Source organism: Aythya marila (assembly GCF_965140915.1).
Source record: "Aythya marila genome assembly, chromosome: 8".
NCBI classification, from domain to species: Eukaryota; Metazoa; Chordata; class Aves; order Anseriformes; family Anatidae; genus Aythya; species Aythya marila.
Window position 1 is genome coordinate 11,827,847 of NC_139049.1, and position 17,254 is coordinate 11,845,100.

At 41.6% G+C, this 17,254-nt stretch overlaps 1 protein-coding gene across 11 annotated transcripts in view; it reads right to left on the minus strand.

Annotated features, from left to right (window-relative positions):
- Positions 1-702: 702 nt before the first annotated feature.
- The window catches only part of CEP350 (centrosomal protein 350), a 68,859-nt gene continuing 52,307 nt past the window's right edge, over positions 703-17,254 (minus strand). For all 11 annotated transcript variants that reach the window (XM_082766204.1, XM_082766202.1, XM_082766197.1 and 8 more), the window contains exons 31-38: positions 15,367-15,527; positions 14,746-14,885; positions 13,907-13,989; positions 10,721-12,798; positions 9,301-9,702; positions 9,067-9,213; positions 7,764-7,886; positions 703-1,826 (exon numbers count right to left, since the gene is read on the minus strand). In XM_082766204.1, the coding sequence (XP_082622330.1) occupies positions 1,662-1,826; positions 7,764-7,886; positions 9,067-9,213; positions 9,301-9,702; positions 10,721-12,798; positions 13,907-13,989; positions 14,746-14,885; positions 15,367-15,527 (3,299 nt within the window). In that variant the 3' untranslated portion in view covers positions 703-1,661. The remainder of the gene's footprint in view (positions 1,827-7,763; positions 7,887-9,066; positions 9,214-9,300; positions 9,703-10,720; positions 12,799-13,906; positions 13,990-14,745; positions 14,886-15,366; positions 15,528-17,254) is intronic.

The following is a 17,254-nucleotide window of genomic DNA, read 5'->3' on the forward strand; positions in this document are numbered from 1 at the left end:
CACGCCTATCGTGGGCAGCAGCATCTTTGGGGGACCTCCAAGAGGGCTTCGAAGCATCTCCCTGCACTCCGATGTGTCTGGAGAACCTGGCTCTCCTCTGCATCTTGTCCCAGGTTAACAATTCGGGACATCCACTATTAAGGCATCAATGTTCAACCCCAGATTGTCTGTGTTCATCCAAGAAAAACACTAGAATGGGGGGGACAGATTAGGAAAGAGAACTCAGCAGAAGGACACTGTGGTTCAACCCGGCACCGAATGAATCGGGTACCAGCTGCCCATTGCCTAGAAGTTCTGGGAAAGGAAGGAAACAGACAGAGCAGGGAAGTTTCATATCGTTTTTCAGCTCAGTCCCTTCACCTCTCCCTTGTCTCTGAATCAGGTGCAGAGAATCTCCGTTCCTAGCTGTACCTTTGCTTCCCACCCCCAGTCAGCGAGGTTTGGTTCCTCTCACCTTCCCTGCATCTGCCTCGAGGAGTTGGAGGTTGTGTGTGAAGAATACAGACACCGGCAGTTTCCAGAACAGACGCTTCCTCAAGTTTGGCTGTCTCAAAATGTAAGATAGCACAACCAACTGCACAGGACACTCTCCTATAACCCACTTAATAAATTATCTGAAAATAAATTAAAAAAAGCCACAAGCACAAAACATGCAGACAGTCAAGCACTGCTTTCTTTGGTGAATACACTCTGTTCTCTAAATTGTTCAAGTGATTGCTTCTCCGATTTATTAGGTGACAAGAAGGGAGAAAGCTGAGGGTGTGAAGGCCAAATTTTTGCAAGGAAACATTTTCCACTCCTGCATGTCTCGTGCCTGAGAGAATCCTGAGTATCCGTTATCTAGGAGCAGCTGGTGCTCCAGGAAGTGAAGAAGTGCTACACGGTAGGAGGAACGTTGTCCACGGGCTCATCTTTCACGTTTGGCATGAGGCGGCCTTTATCTTGCTCCACCTCTGGATTGAAGCACGTTACATAGGAAAAGCAGTAAGAATTCTTTACTTGAATGCAAAAAGCAACATCACCTAATTTCCCTGGACTGACTGGCACCGTATCTGGTACCACATCCCAGGAAGAAAGACGAAAACCAACTTCACAGAAAATGGAATTAACTGGGCTCCGGAGCAGAAGAGACCGATGCACATTGTTAGGGCTGCAGGAGAAGAGGTGTTAAGGTTTTAACACTGTTCAGTATGGTAAATATTCAGTTACGACTAAAACCTGACCAAACCATTTCTTCTGCAAATCACTCACATTTCTAAAGACAACTCGAGCACTGATGGCTGAGAGCCTTTCCAGCAAAACAGCCAATATCCCAACTCAACCCACCCCTTTCAGAACACAGGCTGCACGTCACAGCCCCAGGGCAGGGGCCACGGACAGCTGCCGACAGCTCTGTGGCAGAACTGCGTCGGCACGCAAACAGTCTGAGCACTCCACAATGCAGCCTCTAGTGAGGATCAGCTTGTTCCAAGCAACAAATCCGGTGCAAGGTCTCTAGCGGCAGAGGATGCAAGTTCAGGTTGCTGCAATCGCATCTGTACTGCCTTTAAAACCCACGTGTGGAAGTCCAGCAGCAGTGCTCGCAGGGTGGAGAGTACGTCGGGAGTCAGAAAGGCCCATGACTCAGTGGTTACGTAGCGTCAAGTTTATTTTCAGCTCTGTCAGACAAGCAGTAATCTCCGCTGTTTCTCATTTATCTGGTTCAGTACATCAACAGTGTCTCTGATTAAGGCCTCGAAGATCCCGTCTGCCAACTGCATCTTTACACACAGTTCGTCCTCGTCGTAGTTCACCCACTGTGCTTCTTCCTCGTGAAGTTCCTGCACCTGGGAGGGTAGAGAGGAAAAGGCAGAACAAACAAACATTACAACTCCATTGCTCTAGGATAATGTCCCCTGCAAAGTTCCAGAAAGAGTCCATAACAGCCTGTATCTGCCAACGGCATGTCTGTCTTTGCAAGAGATTACAGGAAACGCTTGGAATAGCAAAACGGACACGGAGCTATTTGAACCAGGCTATTTCACTGCATGGACATTTGCTACCTTTCACCATGCTACTCGTTTCAAAGGATTTCATATTCCTGCACAAGTTTTTCACTTGAAAGAGCTCAGCTAATGGGATATTTTTGACCAACACCAGCACAAGCTCCATTAAAAACTCCCTAATTGCCCATTTGCAGGAAGCTGATTTCATGCAGCTTAAACTGGTAAAGAATCACGCAAAGGGCTTCAAAAGGGGAAGGAAAAAAAAAATATAAAAGATTTGACTGCAGTTCAGATTATTTGAATTAGGAAACCTAAAGGAACTTACAAACTTCTCCAGTTCTTCTATATTGGAAGACAAAACACTGGTGTGTGTTGTATGGCAGTCTTACAACTCATTTGCACAAAATACTTCATGCTTCATTGGATTTGAGAGCATTATTACAAATTGACTTTTGTGCTTTTACAGCCAGAAGAATAACTCAATGCATATTTATTTCTGTTTCTTCTTAAATTGTTGACATGCAAAATCCCATTTCACTGGTCACTGGCAAACAGGTGTCTGAGTAACAGACAGAAGTGAGTGATCTCACTCAGCAAATAAAGTCGTACCAGGAGTCCCTCCAAATTCCACACCTCCAATTAAACTTACTAAAAATTTGTTTTGGTGACTATTTTAGCGTTATAGACACATCCTAACAAAGCTCAAACTTTCTCAAAAAAACAAAGAGTGGGGACAAACAACACTCTTTAAAATGATCCACTAGTTGGGTATCAATATGCAATAGCGTTGTCATCTCAACGAGCACAAGAGCTCCAGCCCCAGTGCACTCTTCCTTCCGTCTGAAGCTGAAGCGCGCAGCAAGGTGCCTGTTTTGGAGGTGACAGCTGCGGCAGCACAGTGATGACTCAATAACCCAAACACAGCGTGAAGCCCAAGAGCAGGCTGCTCTGGGAACCCCAGGGAAGCTGCATTGCTTCCAGGGTTTTTAGCCATTCATAAGGCTTCAGTTACACATGGGTTTTCCGTCTGACAGCTCTTTTCTCCTTCTCCTAAGAGAGCCTGGGGAGAGGGGCAGGGATCTCATCCTGCACGCAGCTTTGGAAGAGTCACACTAAATGCTTACAAATCTCCGTGCTACCGCAGCAAGCATCCTTTTTGGCACAGCCCTCATTTCCCTTACAGCTGTCAAAGATGGAGTGTAATGGTTTCATTGCGCTCCTTACTAGCAATGAAGAAGCAACAGCACTGGCAATCAAATTCTGAACGTGCATCGTAGGCAAAAAATAGTTTAAACTGTGAACACTATCAAGTGACAGATAATTGAGTGTAAGTTTGTTTCAGCCATCCACCCCGACACAGACTTCTGAGGTCTCTCCCTGGAGAAGCTTGCTGCCTACACTCAGTATGTGCTGGTTGTAAATTTTGATAAGCCCTGGACTAAACAAAAGCAGCGTGTCCCATATCCTCTCATTAACAAGGAGGTATAAAACAAGCACCAATTTGGAGCTGATCACGTGTTGTGTGACTGCACACAGACCACTTAGATGAGGAAGAGCAGGAGATAGGCAAACTGGAAAGAAGAGGGTGCCACAAAGAAGTGTTACCGAAAAAGACAGGTCTTGGAGAGCAAACGGAGGCACCAAAAAGGAGACAGTGAAGATCCTAACTAGAGGAAAGATCCTGGAAGTGAGGGAAGATCCTAAAGATGAGAGAGATGGGTGGAGACGAGTGTTGGTGGACCTTGGCCCATGACTCCCATGACTGGCAGCCGGGAGCAGCTGCATAACACCAACCCACACAACCTTCTGCCTGACCGTCCCTGGCCAGCAGCATCCTCCCTGCTGGGAACGTAAGGAGAGACCTGTGGAGCTTTAGACAAAGTTTTGATTTCTGTAGATTCCCATTCAAAATCACTAACATCTGCAAAATAAACTACATTGAAGGAGTCACTAGATCACTTGGGAGGCTGGAAATAAGAGAAATCCAGAAATAAACCACTGCCTTGGAAGAATGCCAGTATGAGGAAGGCAGGTAGGCCCATTTTCACAGCACTTCATGCCCGGTGTTTGGAAACGTTAAGATGTACGACTGTGCACAAAGGCAGGCTTTGATTATCTTCTTACAGTTTGACTTCCCTTGGGTTTAGGTCGTGGGCGCCACAGAAGCAGGCTTCTGATTAAGCCAGCTTGACAGGGAGAGCTCTGCTTTGCTGGGGAATTCAAAATCGCACGGAGAACATTTTAGCCCTCGAGTCAACAGGCCAGAAGGATCAAGTGCTTTTCAGCACTCTGTTGGCAGGCTTGTCAGGTGTAAAAACTGAACATGTAGGTTTGGCAGTAACGTGTGAGCTTTACTTTCTGAAGCTCAGGATAAAAGAAAAGGGGTGGGAGGGTCAGCACAGGGAAAGCAACAGCAGTGTTTGTTCTGGCCCTATGCAAACAGATCAGCACAAAGGTTTTGGCTGAAGACCCAAGTGGAAAAATAGTGAGAGCAATCTATTGTTAGCACCTGAACTTAAATAAGGAGATATGAGGGCTCTTACTGTAGCTTACAAAGGTTTTGAAAGGTCTAGGGAACACTGATACACCCAAAGCAGCACCTCTGCCTACACGTACGTCTGAGATTCTCTCCACAGAGCACAGACAGAACACACAAAATAAAGGAGGCAATACTAAGGGACATGAAAAGAAAAGCGAACATCTACACTTTCCTTTACCTTGATTTGAAACTGAAAGTGAAGATTTGCTGTAAACATTAATAGTCGGAACAACTGCCTAGCAGACAAGATCTCTCCTAACAGGTTCTTTTACAAATGCTTTCTGAGGAGAGAACCCGCAAAAAAAAGAGAAGAGCACAATTGTTTTTTTTGTCACTGGCAGAAAACCATTGACAACTATTTTAGTGTGGGAAAGAACAGACAAAAGTGAAAACAGAACTAAAGATACAGTTGCTGGTGGAAGTAGCAGAGGCCAAGGCAAAGCAAACAGGTGAAGGGCTTCTCCCCTTGATTCCCAGCTGGTTCAAAGGCAGACGGGCACCTGCACCTCCTCGCATCACCAGGCACTGCCCTAACACAGGCTGCTTCTGCTGTCATGCTCCCTCCCACCACACTGAACCTTTGCTGCAGTCAAGGACTACTGCCAGGAATTAGGTTTGGTGTAATGAGCCTTCTAGGAGACATCCAGGAATAACCAGGGAGAGATTAAGCCAGGCAAAACAGCCTGGCACTTGCTCTGTGCCTTCAGAGAAACCTATGTCAGCTGAGCACACAGACTTGGCTCTGGGTTTTAGAGCCACCCCCCTGTCAAGGCAGACAATGTCACTATTTGACAGTCATTACTAATGTACTGGAGAAGCAAGCACGCAACAGACTCTGCTTTCTCCGTATCAAAACCCTGGCATTAGTCATACCTAGCTCCTGGGTCAGACAGTATTGGATAGTCAGATGTGTTTAACCCCTCTCAAAGCCACTAAAAATATGTAGTTGTCTCAATAAAAGCTGAGAAAATGTGTTTTCACTTGAAAATGACTTTTACTTGAATGAGAAATTAAGAAACTGGGAAGGACTTGTGCTCAGAGCTTAAATGCAAGTAACAGAAATCAAAGAAGGTTCACCTCTCTTATAAAAGACCATGTTTTATTTTAACTGCTTATCTTTATAAGCAGACAAAGAATGCAGAGAATCAATCAGCTTCTCTGTGTAGTGAAATGACACATCCTGCACATTGTAACATAGATATCTGCTAAATAAATCTTCATGTAACTTGAAGAAACAGAGCATTTTTGGTTGTGGTTTATTTCTAAAGAAGCTTCTAACAGCATCTAAACCTACCAAAAAGTCTTGATTTCTTTTTCAGCAACTCATTGCGTTGTACTACTTGAATCTATTTCAGACAAAACTTGTGAAACTCCAAATCTGAATCCTCTGTTTGGGGCTACACCGTGAGTTACCAGCAGACAGGCAGCAGATCTTTCACAGACCTGTATATCCAACTGTGAACTCGGATTTGTGTTACCACAGAGCTCATAAACTTAAGCAGAACATGAAGGCTGACCAGGGGACAGAGAAAGCTATCCAAGTAGTTTGTATTTTATAGGGATTATAATAGAATAAGGTAAAAGGAATTGAGCATCATCTCTCCTTAGGCTTTTTAGTTAGAAGCTTCTCTGACAGCAGCTCATGTTGCAGTATGAATTTGGTAGCAATGCCACTGAGGCTGCCTTATTCCCAAAGCATGGCATGCTGCAACCTTCAGTTATTCCCAGCCTTCAGATAAAATTTTATTATCACACTCTAGTGAGAACAAAATAAAATTAAGCATGTTATTTATTAAGCCAAACTTGCCAGAGCTCTATTAATCTCTCACATCTGGGTCTGCATGTAAATTGCTGGCCAGACTGTCTGAACTTCCAACTTATTCTACCTAAAGCACTTTGATGCCTTCAACTGGAGCAGTTTTTCCCAGTCAGGAATCCTTCTTTCAGGTGTGGCGCTAAGAAATCTGAAGTCAACATCTAAAACTGGTACACAAGCATAACAGTTGTACTATTAATCCTCTCAGAGATTTAAACATAAGACTTTTTGCACACACTACAAACAGCCTCTGTAACCCAGAACCAAGAGTACTAGGACATGCAGGTCCTATACACAAGCCTTTTATTTACATACAATTCAAATTAACCCCCTGGGAAAAAGCCTGTGTTGGAAACCTTCCACTGATGGGCAATTAGAAGACCACACGACCCATGACCTGAAGTTAGCTCTGTGTGCGCGTGTGTGGAATCAATTTCAGGTATAATTAAGTAAAGCACGGTGTTAATGACAACTCATATTTCCAAGTGGAACCTTCACCATCATTATAGCCAATAAAGATGTTAATCATCCTGCAACACAAGCCAACCTTTCAAAAACTAGTACACAGCCAGATACGCTCTACCTTGCACTGTTCTAACAGTGAACTGTCTCTACCCAGTGGCAGCTGCATTCACTAAGTTCACAGCAAGCACTACAGAAGCAGAAGTCACGGTCATCGCTTAGTTTTGAAAAGCTAAGCTGTGGGTTCCACCTGGCAAACTGCCTTGTACTAGGAAAGTATTGTTTTTCACACTGTCTTGTTCAAGTCTGTGCTCTTCTAACCCAAAGACTTTTGCAGCCTTTTGGTTGACTCTGGTTAGCAATCAAGTCTATTATGTTTCCAGTATCACTGCCTCCAATTAATCAGTATTACTTCAAAGTAGAAACATTTCAAATTAAAGTAAAAGGAAAAATGTATTTTCTTCCCAAAGAAAAAGTTCACTCTCCTTTCAGTCAAGTATTCCAGTTTCTCCTGCAAATTCATGTTTTAAATTGTGGGGAGTGTGCAAATCTAACCTCCAGGAAAATCCAGTATGAACTGAGAATTCAAACAATTCACCTTACTTCATGTGGTTGTGGATGCCCCATCCCCAAAGGTCTTCAAGACTAGGTCAGATGAGGCCCTGAGCAACCTGATCTAGAGGGTGGCGTCCCTGCCTATGGCAGGGCGTTGGAACTAGATGATATTTAAGGTCCCTTCCAACCCAAGCCATTCTATTATTCTATGATTCATTGGTACTGGACTTGTTTTGTGTTTTGCTTTGTTTTGGCAAGAAAAATTAAAAAAAATTAAACACCTTCCATCGGGATCTTATGCACACTTTGCGTTCTGTAAATAGCATGTTCAAATGCTGAAATGTATGACCATGTTATACTTCCATCTGAGGGACAGAATCTGAAATGTCTGTATTCATTTACTCACCAATATATGATCCACTCTATCTCGTTTCTTCCGCCCAAATTTCATCATCTTCTGCCAGTCTGTTTTGTGATTAGGTTCTTTCCTCAGGCTGAACAACTTCAGTACTTCAGCTGCAATGAAGCTCTACAGAACAGAAAAGGTGAGATTTATCATATTTGAACTCAGAAGTGACACGCATACACAACGTTCTTTCCCTAAAGAGTAAGACTATAAATGCATAGGAGGCTTCTGTTTAGCCAAGGGATATATGATGAATACAAGTAAGTTGCAGTGCAAGTCTCTGAGGTAGCCTTACATGGGCAGAACAATTATTAAATCCAGAAGTGGGAAAAAAAAATAACACCCATTCCTGGAACAATCTTGAGAACAAGAATTTTCAGTTAAGCGGTACAGTAAACAGAAGATTATGACAGTTCATTTTGTAGGAAGTTATTAAAGAAAAGAAGGATGTGAGTTTGGTGTCCTTGTCCTGTGACCATGTTCTCCTCTGCCACAGGTTTCTCAAAGTCTTCTCAACTAAACAGGTTGATTCAAATACTATTTCTGACTTTTCTAGAGAGTTAACACGCTTTATCTTCTGCAGGCTTATCAAAATACAGTCCAAAATAACAATTTAAGAAGAAACAGTACACCTAGGAGCTGTCATTTATGTCCTGTCAAAGCTGTATTACAAGTTCTTTGTCGAGCACTTTCAGAAGCAGTTTTTTTTTTTTTTTTTTTTTTCTCCTCTAACAACCAGCCCTACAAACTTAACTTTGGTCCAGTCAGGCTCCACCTTTTGGGGGTCTTGTCCTTTCTCAAGCACTACCACCAGCAACAGGGTTTCTCCTTTGGCCAAATACAGCAATAACCTCACCAGTCAAAGTCTGGATCCATACAGGCAACTCCCACTGTTCTCAGTGAGGTTGGCACAGGTGTGTCTGTTGAAAAAATCCAGCTCATCCCATTTGGCCCAACCCTACAGTTGGATCCATGCCACTATACCTAATAGAGAGTTCCAACGAGGTCTGCTGAAGCAGCAGTCTGTCAGCATACCAATTTTGTAAGACCAAGGTCTTCCTGTCAGTTCTGCATAGAGGATTGTGGTTTAAAAGTAACTAGTATCAGCCAAGATGACTGGGAGGCAAATCTGTTGAGTAGAATGGAGCATCCTGACAAATTCCCTTTCAGGTTTGTCATCTCATTTCTCTTCTCAACACTTCTCATATTGGATAGATCTGTTACTACCTTTTAACCCTCAGGCAACTGTCACTACAACATTTTTCATCTCCTCTTCCCTGTTATCACGAGGATTTCTTCCTACCTTGATTTCATCCAGATCATTTGGATCTTTTACTCGGCGAAAGTAAGCAGATGTGATCCTACACGGTTTCATCCAAATAGGCTGATTTAGATTAGGATCCTCAGCAAAGATTTCTCCAAAGATCTCTTTTGTTAAATCAAATACCACCTTAACAAAGGAAGAAGTTAGAATTAAGGCTTCTGATCTTCATGGTAACAATTCAAAGGACAAGAACAAAATGCCTGAAGACCATACCTTTTTATAGACCTGTTTGTTTATCGTGTCCGTGTCCTGCTCTTTCATGGTACCACTAAGATCAGTGTGAAGGCTGAAATTTTGAAGATCATGACCCAGCTCTTTCAGTTTCCAGAGTTCCTCAGCTGCTGCATGCACCATCCCTTCCACCTCCACTGCAGTATGAGGGACTGCCAAAGGCTCCTCACATGGCTTTGTTGGAACTTTCTGTGCTTCTACCTTGGGCAGCACTGCTGGTTCCTCAGCTTGCTTCTGCTGGACCTTACGGGAGCTAAGGCCATAGTCCTCATCAAACCAGTCTTGATCATCTCCCAGCACGCTCAGGAACTCCCGATTGAGCTCCAGCTCAGCCAGCCTCTTGGCAAGCTCCTCCTGACCGCTCGCACCAAACACTGGACTCTCCTGTGAATTAAGAGTCACGGGGCAAATATAAAACAGTGTCACACCGTTGCCTATCAGGCATTCAACTTGTATTTTTAAGTGCTCCACTAACTGGCTACATATGCACAACTACTCTCAATTCTTTTGAAGATGATAAACAGTGCATAGTAAAATTAGAAATGTTTCAACTCAGATACCTGGATCTTCTACCACTCCTGATGAACACTTTCAGAGGGTTCCTACAGAGCTTTCAGAGGCTTCCTACAGAAGACCACCTGTACCTGCCCACTGCGTGTCCTGATGTTTAACTGTTTAGGAAAGGCTGAGTAGTTTAAAGAGTGATAATGTGACATGTAACTTTTCACTTTGCTTACCAGCAAGTCTCGGATCTGCTTCAACAGCCTAAAAGCTTTTAGCAGGCAATGGCCGTTTTAGTGACTGAGCAATGGTGAAATGAGCTGAAGCTTTCTGTGATGATAATATATTGAGATCAATGGCATAGCAGACAGGTTTACTGACATCTTCAGCAGAAAGGCCAAGTTCTAAATCTGTGTCATTAATGGTTGTTCTGAGGAAGCTTGAACTTCCACTGCTCATGATATATTACTTCTGTGGACAGAGCAGTCTGACAACTTAACGATCCCTATAGCAACTAATTATTTTACAGGATGATTGTTTCATATCAAGGATAGACAGAGGTAAGTTTACAGATTAATGTACTTTGACATTTTTAGAATAAAATTGAGGGTAACGATTAAGTGAAATCAAACACGTAAGCAGAATGCAATCTAAATTAAGTATTTTTCACTTTGATGTGCCAAAACTTGTCTTTAAGCCTGCAGGGCTACTAAAGTGAGTTGGGAATGGGGAAACACAAGAACACACATTACACCCATACATACAGACACAATCTTCACACCACCAAACAGAACTTGGGAGAAAACAACTGGTGCTACACCGCATCCTTCAGATTCAATAACCATCAGTCAAAGCAACCATCATCAACTCTTAAAATTAGAGCAAAATATTTGTTACTTACTGGTCTGGGACACATGTCTGGAGAGGAAAGTTCTTCTCTTTCATCTTCCAAGTCTGAGCTTAGAAAAAAATTATTCAGTCCATCAGGAATCTGCTTTTCTACTTGCTGCGATGGGGTATTGGATTCTTCCCTCACATCACAGAGTTCCTGGTTGCTGAGTTGGATTTTCTCATTCCTGACCTTCTTTATTTGCTGTAACTGATTGACCGTGTCTTTCACAAAATCTTTAAGCAGACTGTCTGTCAGCAAACTGACCTTTTCCAGTTGGTCTTTCGACTTTTCTTCTTCTCTAAATGGTAGTCTAAGCTGGGCTTCTAATTGGTTCTTTTCTTTTGTCAGCAAATCCAGAAGTGGAGTTGCAGGCTTCTCCACAACTTCAGGAGAGAGATCATCTAACTTTTCAGAACACTCTTCCCCCAGTGTTTTCTGCCTCTCCAGTTTTTCAGAAAGGAAATCCGAGATGTCATCCAACTGAGCAGTGGAAATCTTGTCCATCACACCAGAAATGGGAAGAGCAAGGTTGTTCTCCTCTTTTATAGCATGCTTCAGATAAGCCACCACAGACTGTTCTGGGACAAGTGATTCAGTAGCTACAGAAATCTCCTTCATGCTGTTTGCTTTGGAAGATGAGTCCTCATCAATTTTTTCTCCAGCTGAGGCTTCTGAAACAGCTGTGCCTGCAGGTGCTTTATCCCGGGAAGAGTTCTCTGTTGCACTTCTGCTCTGGCTTTCATCTTCTTTGCCAGATTTGGAACTTCCTTTGCCTTTCTGCTCAGCTTTGTGTTGCTTCTCCAGTCTGTCATCAAAGAATGAATCTTCATCCTTATTTGTGTCTAAATGGCTATCAATACTTTCTGCAATGTGAGAGATTTTTTGAGGAGGAGCAAAAATACCGTGCCTTTCTTTGCAATGAAAATATTTAATACCATCGTAAGTTCCATTGTTGTTCCCTTCAGGTTTATCCAACTCCACACCAGCCCAAAACCCTTTGGCAAATTTAGTCAGACCTTTGAATCGCAGAGTTCCAGGTTGGACTTTACTTACAAGTACCCTATCACCAATGCTGAAGTTTGACAAATTATCTGTTTCTTCTGTGACTGAAGCAGAGGCCCATTGTGGTGGCTGTGTGGGAGCCTGTTCTTTCTCCACATCAATGCGTTCGGTATTTTTCATAAGTTCTGTTGGAGACTTAAGTTCCAACAATCTCTCCGAATGCTTGCTGCTGGAGAGAGAAAGAGATTTGTCACTGAGGTATTCGCTGATTTCGCTATCACTGCCAAGGCTCGTGGATCTGCTTCTGTTGGTTTGTGTGTGCTGTGACTGCTCTCTCAGTGAGTGAGTGTCCCCTTTAGGGGAGAGAAGGGATGCTTCAAAGTCATCTTTGTAATGTTCCACAGCAAGTGTTTCTTCAATTGCTGCCTGTTTCCTGGAGGAGAATCCTTCAAAGTCTTCGACGTATGATGGCTCTTTTTGACTAAACAGGTGTTCTGAAAGCTGATCATCTTTTTCCTCTGCTGATTTGCTCAATTTGCAATAAGACTCCTCTACGTTTGGGACAGTTACAGCGTCTTTGTCTGCCAGTCTCTGTTCTAAGACTTCCTCCTTACCATGAAGGCTTTCCACAGACAAACCAAAAGGTTCCTTTAGAGAGTGTTCATTTGCAGAATGGAGGACTTTTGCTGGAGTAACATCCAATAAACTCTCCTGTTCTTTATCTAAAGTCAACAACACATCAGAACTTTCCAAAGGTTTAATATAAGAATCTTCAATCTCATATTCTTCTGATTTTATATATTCCAAGTCTTCTGGTATCTCAGATTTTTGACTGAAGACAGCCTCCTCATTGGGTACACTTATTGCAATGCTAGTTGACCCGTGGGATATCCTACTAATATCTTTTATGTCTTTGAGAAGAGCTGATGAGGACACATGATCTAGGGAATCACCAGATCCTGCTCTGGAACTCCTTGGTGACATTAAAACTGAGGAAGATTTTCTGGAAGGTTCTTCTGCATGAACATCTGTCACCTTCTTGCTGTGCACAGACACAGATCTCTCGGTTCTTGATGACACAGCATCTTGAAGGAAAATAAAAAGTGAATCATAAGAAGTGAATCACAACAGATGGCATAGCCTGCACTGTCTCATTGATGTTGGCAACCATAGCCAACAAAATTAACATCAAGGTTTCTATGCTAAAAGATGCAAACTGGTGCCTTGGAAACACAGATTTTTAACTGTCCTACAAACATTTGTCCAGTTCCAGCACTATAACATTTTTTAATTATGTTTCTTGTACCATTACTTTATAACACTACAATACTTAGCCCAACGTAAGGACCTAGCAACCTCATCTAGTGAAAAGTGTGCCTGCCCATGGCAGGGGTGTTGCAACTAGATGATCTTTAAGGTCCTTTCCAACTTAGACCATTCTATCATTCTATGAAAACAACCAAGCTTAGAACTGCAGACAGAATCACGGAACAGCTTGGGCTGGAAGGGACCTCAACAATTATCAACAGCAAAACATTGATAAGTATTAAAAAAAAAAAAAAAAAAAAAAGGAAACAGCTGTTCCTAAATATCTACTTCTAAAGCCTTAATTATTTTGGTTTCCTTACTTTCCCTCCAGTGATAAAGAAATCGGAAATAAAATAAAAGGAAAAGGGCTGTCACGTAATTATGATTTCATAAAAACCTCACCAAGAATAAAACTAAATAGTGAACATTCACGAAACAGCAAAAGCAAATGCCTACTAAGTAGAACTAATAAAGCATGAACAAAAAAAACCTTTATTTAATATGTAGTGCTATACAAAATGTATAGTTATATTTGTATTATTAGTTATATTTTATTGATACAGCACCTCTCATCAACATTTGTTCTAGTACAAATTATTTAAAATAAAGAACTCAAATACCATGAGGTTTCAGAACTGAGAGCTGAGGGAGTAAGGGAAAGGAGCCATAACTTAGGGACCTCCACTCCCCAGGTATTTCCAAGACCAAAACAAATGTAAACGTAAACATCAAAGAGTAAAAAATATAGCTTCACCAATGTGGTTTTATCAAGTCTTCATGCTCTCTTAAAACATCTTCTTGAATAAAGAAGAATAAGATTAAAGAAGTTTAAATAGTCAGGCTTCAAGACTTTCATCTGTAGTACTGATTCTTCTATTTACATACCTGCATACTCTGCAATGGATTCCAAAGATGCTCTGGATCGCTCTGATTCAGTCAGTGATTTCCAATTTTTAGCTGTCTCTGGCCTAAAGTTGAAATATTGAGTTGTGTGAACCATTGTTACATGAGAAAGTGCTCCATTTTGATTTTAAATAGATAAAAATGAAACTATGAGCATCTATAATTCTATCAACGTATTAATGGTCACAAACGGTTTGGTTTGTCAACATACTGTTAACTTAGAAAACAGGAGTGGGGACAGAGTTGGTGGTTTGGCAAACCCTGGAAAATAATTTTTTAAAAGGTTAATCACAAACCTTGGCCTTTTTGCAGCCAAAATAGAGAAAAATACTTTTTTTAAAAAAAAAGAATGCACTAAAATTGCACCATCTGCTGGAGAAAATGAAACACTTAATACTGTGAGAAGTGCAAAAAGTCAGCTGAATTGTCTACTTTTTAAAACATGAGATCCAAAACAGATGTAAGTTGAAAAGATGAACAGTTTGCCTCACAGTGCAACAGGCATAAAAACTCTTACAGGTCAGTGATCCAAACAACTGCTTTGCACATTCTTGCTCAATCAAAAATTATTATTCAGAACGAACTTGACAACAGGACCTGAAAGGCTGGGCAGGACAGAAATAAGATGCATATGATTACAGGGACAGTGCATCTTATCTATTTTGGGCCAAATGTAACCAGCAAATGTGTCAGCAGCATACTGCCACTGTCCAGTGCTTTAAGGAACAGCAGTTAGCAGCTTTGCTTGCACCAAAGGTGTCTGCTCAAACAGCAATCATTGCAGTTTCAGAATAATCTAAGCAAGAAGAAATCCCATTTACCTATGGAGTGGTGGTGCCTTGATCTTCGGTTTTTCAGTAGCAGCTGAAGATGGAGTTTTAATCTGAGGTTTGGCTGTGGGTGATAACTCCAGATCTTGGCTCAGCTCAGCTTCAGTCTTCTTGATAAACTCATCATATGACTGAGCATAAAGAAGTTATGACTGTTAATCTACTAAATTATAACTACTACAATTTGGTATACAAAACCTATCAAAATAAATAAAGCATAGCCTCAACCATTTAAGGACACTCTCAGTTTCTCTGTACTGTTTTACTTCCTAAAGCTCCATATGTGTGAATCCTGGGAATCAATACTTTACTTTCAAAAACAAATTACGTAAGCACCACTGTTTAACCCAAGCTGGGATACTAATGCGTATGAACATATATAAACCCCACCGAACACTGTAACCTGTTAAAGGTACCCATTTTAAAGAGTGTGGTTTTGCCTCCAAGGCTCTGGTTCATTACCAAAAGCAGTTAACTAGCCAAAAACAGTTCCATTTCCATCACAATTAACATGCCTTTCACAGCTGTTGATACAATATTTTGCCAACAACATCCACAATAAAATGATTTATCCATAGCTTTTACTTTGCCCATCTTCCTATGGTTCCTAACCTCCAGTTGTTTGATCAAACTGGCCTCCTGGGCTTTCAGTCTCTCCTTTTGCCTCTTTTTCTGTTCCTTTTTCAGCTGGTAAACCACAGACTTCCTTTTCCGTAGTTCATCCTTCAGGGCCCTGATCCGTCCTTCAATATCACTTTGATCAGATGTGGTTTCTGAAAAAGATTTTGTTTTAGCCTTTAAACAACTTGTAAAATAATTCTCTATAAAGCAGTCAATAGTCATTTAGTATACACAAAATATGGTCCAAGTGAAATATTCAAGAAATTAAGTTAATTTCAACGTATTAAGTGGGATCTTGGATTCAAAACACTACTGTATAGCATATGAAAGAAAAAGCACTGCATCTTACTTGATTTACAAGAGAGAAAGGCTCTGATACATGCAGTAACTTGTTACCAAACTTGTTCACGTCAATTGCCCACATTCACATTGCTCCCTCATTAAGGGCTTATCACATCAGCTGTGGCAGAAATTAACCTTTGCTGACATTTAAAAATATGACAGCTCAACAATGCCTACCAAAAACGTAACTGAAGCATTTGTTTACAGTCACCATACACAATTTCAAACTACAAGGTACACTTTACTGATGAGAATTTCTCTTGGAATAGCAGGCTCCAAAAGCAGGTTAGGTTTCCAGCCACTTCAGATTTTTTGCCATGTTGGCTAAATAGATCTATGAAATGGAAGGCTGACTGGCTGACAGCTGCAAGGAAAGCCAGTTTGAACGATTAAGAGATTTTTACTGTTGTCAGGTTTTGGATCGACGTATTATTCGAGGTGAAGGAGGGTAGTGTTGAGCTTAGACACATGGCAGACTACTCTACAATTGCTTACACAAAGCTATGTGGCACATCCTTGCTCCAAGTTCTGTTTCAAAGACCTTCCTAAGATGCCATTACTGACTGGGGTTATTTTTTTTTTTTTCTTCTTAATCATTTCCTCTCCATCCCCTGCAGTCTGGCCTTCAATCCTTTTGATGATTTTCTGCTTCTGTTCCATTGTAACACTGTCCCCAGCTGCTCAGATCCATTCCCTGCAGGATAACCACATTCTACCAGCAACTCTGCCACTTTCATTATTCCTATTCTAACAAGTTCCTGGTCTCGCAGAGCTCTCAGACTTAGAGAAAGACTGGCTCAGTGCCTCACCACTTTTCTTCCCCACCCACCCGATTATGTCCACCTGTTTGTTGCTTTTCAAACATAGAAATACAGTGCAAAACAAGATCCTAGCCTCAGATGGTGCTGCCACAATTAAATATGAGAACATTTCCAAAATATTTATCTGATACAGTCTTATGGAAGCTGCTCCCTGTAGCTGATGCCCCCTTTATCTTCTACAGCAGCAGTTTCTAACAGAAGGATCTAGAATGGTCTGCTTTTCTAATGCTTGATATTATCGATGCTGTTTTATGGACCAAAAGGCTTGGATGCCCATAAACTACAACTGCTCTACCGAAGGCTCTAGAAAGTAAGTTTCCAGTAATATCTAGTCAGCCAGTGGGAACAGCAGGACATTTTGCTAATCCATTTCACTTCTCAAGACAACAAACAGCCATGAAGAATGATTTCATCATCAACAGCCAGCAAATACGATCAAACTACCATATTTATTTTCTACTAACAATGGTTGTTAACCATTTACAGAAGTTTAAAAAAGCATGGAAAGAATGGATCTCACTTGCTAATCACGAGTACTTTACGATGCCACTGTACTTAATTCCTCCTGAATGGTAAGTGACCATTATGCAATTATAGCTTTTATTGATCAACTCATAAGGGAAAGATCTGCACATGCTTTCATCTTCGACAATCCTGTCTATGCGTGCATCAGCACTGACATAGCGATGACTTCACTACTACTCAGCAGCTTGGAA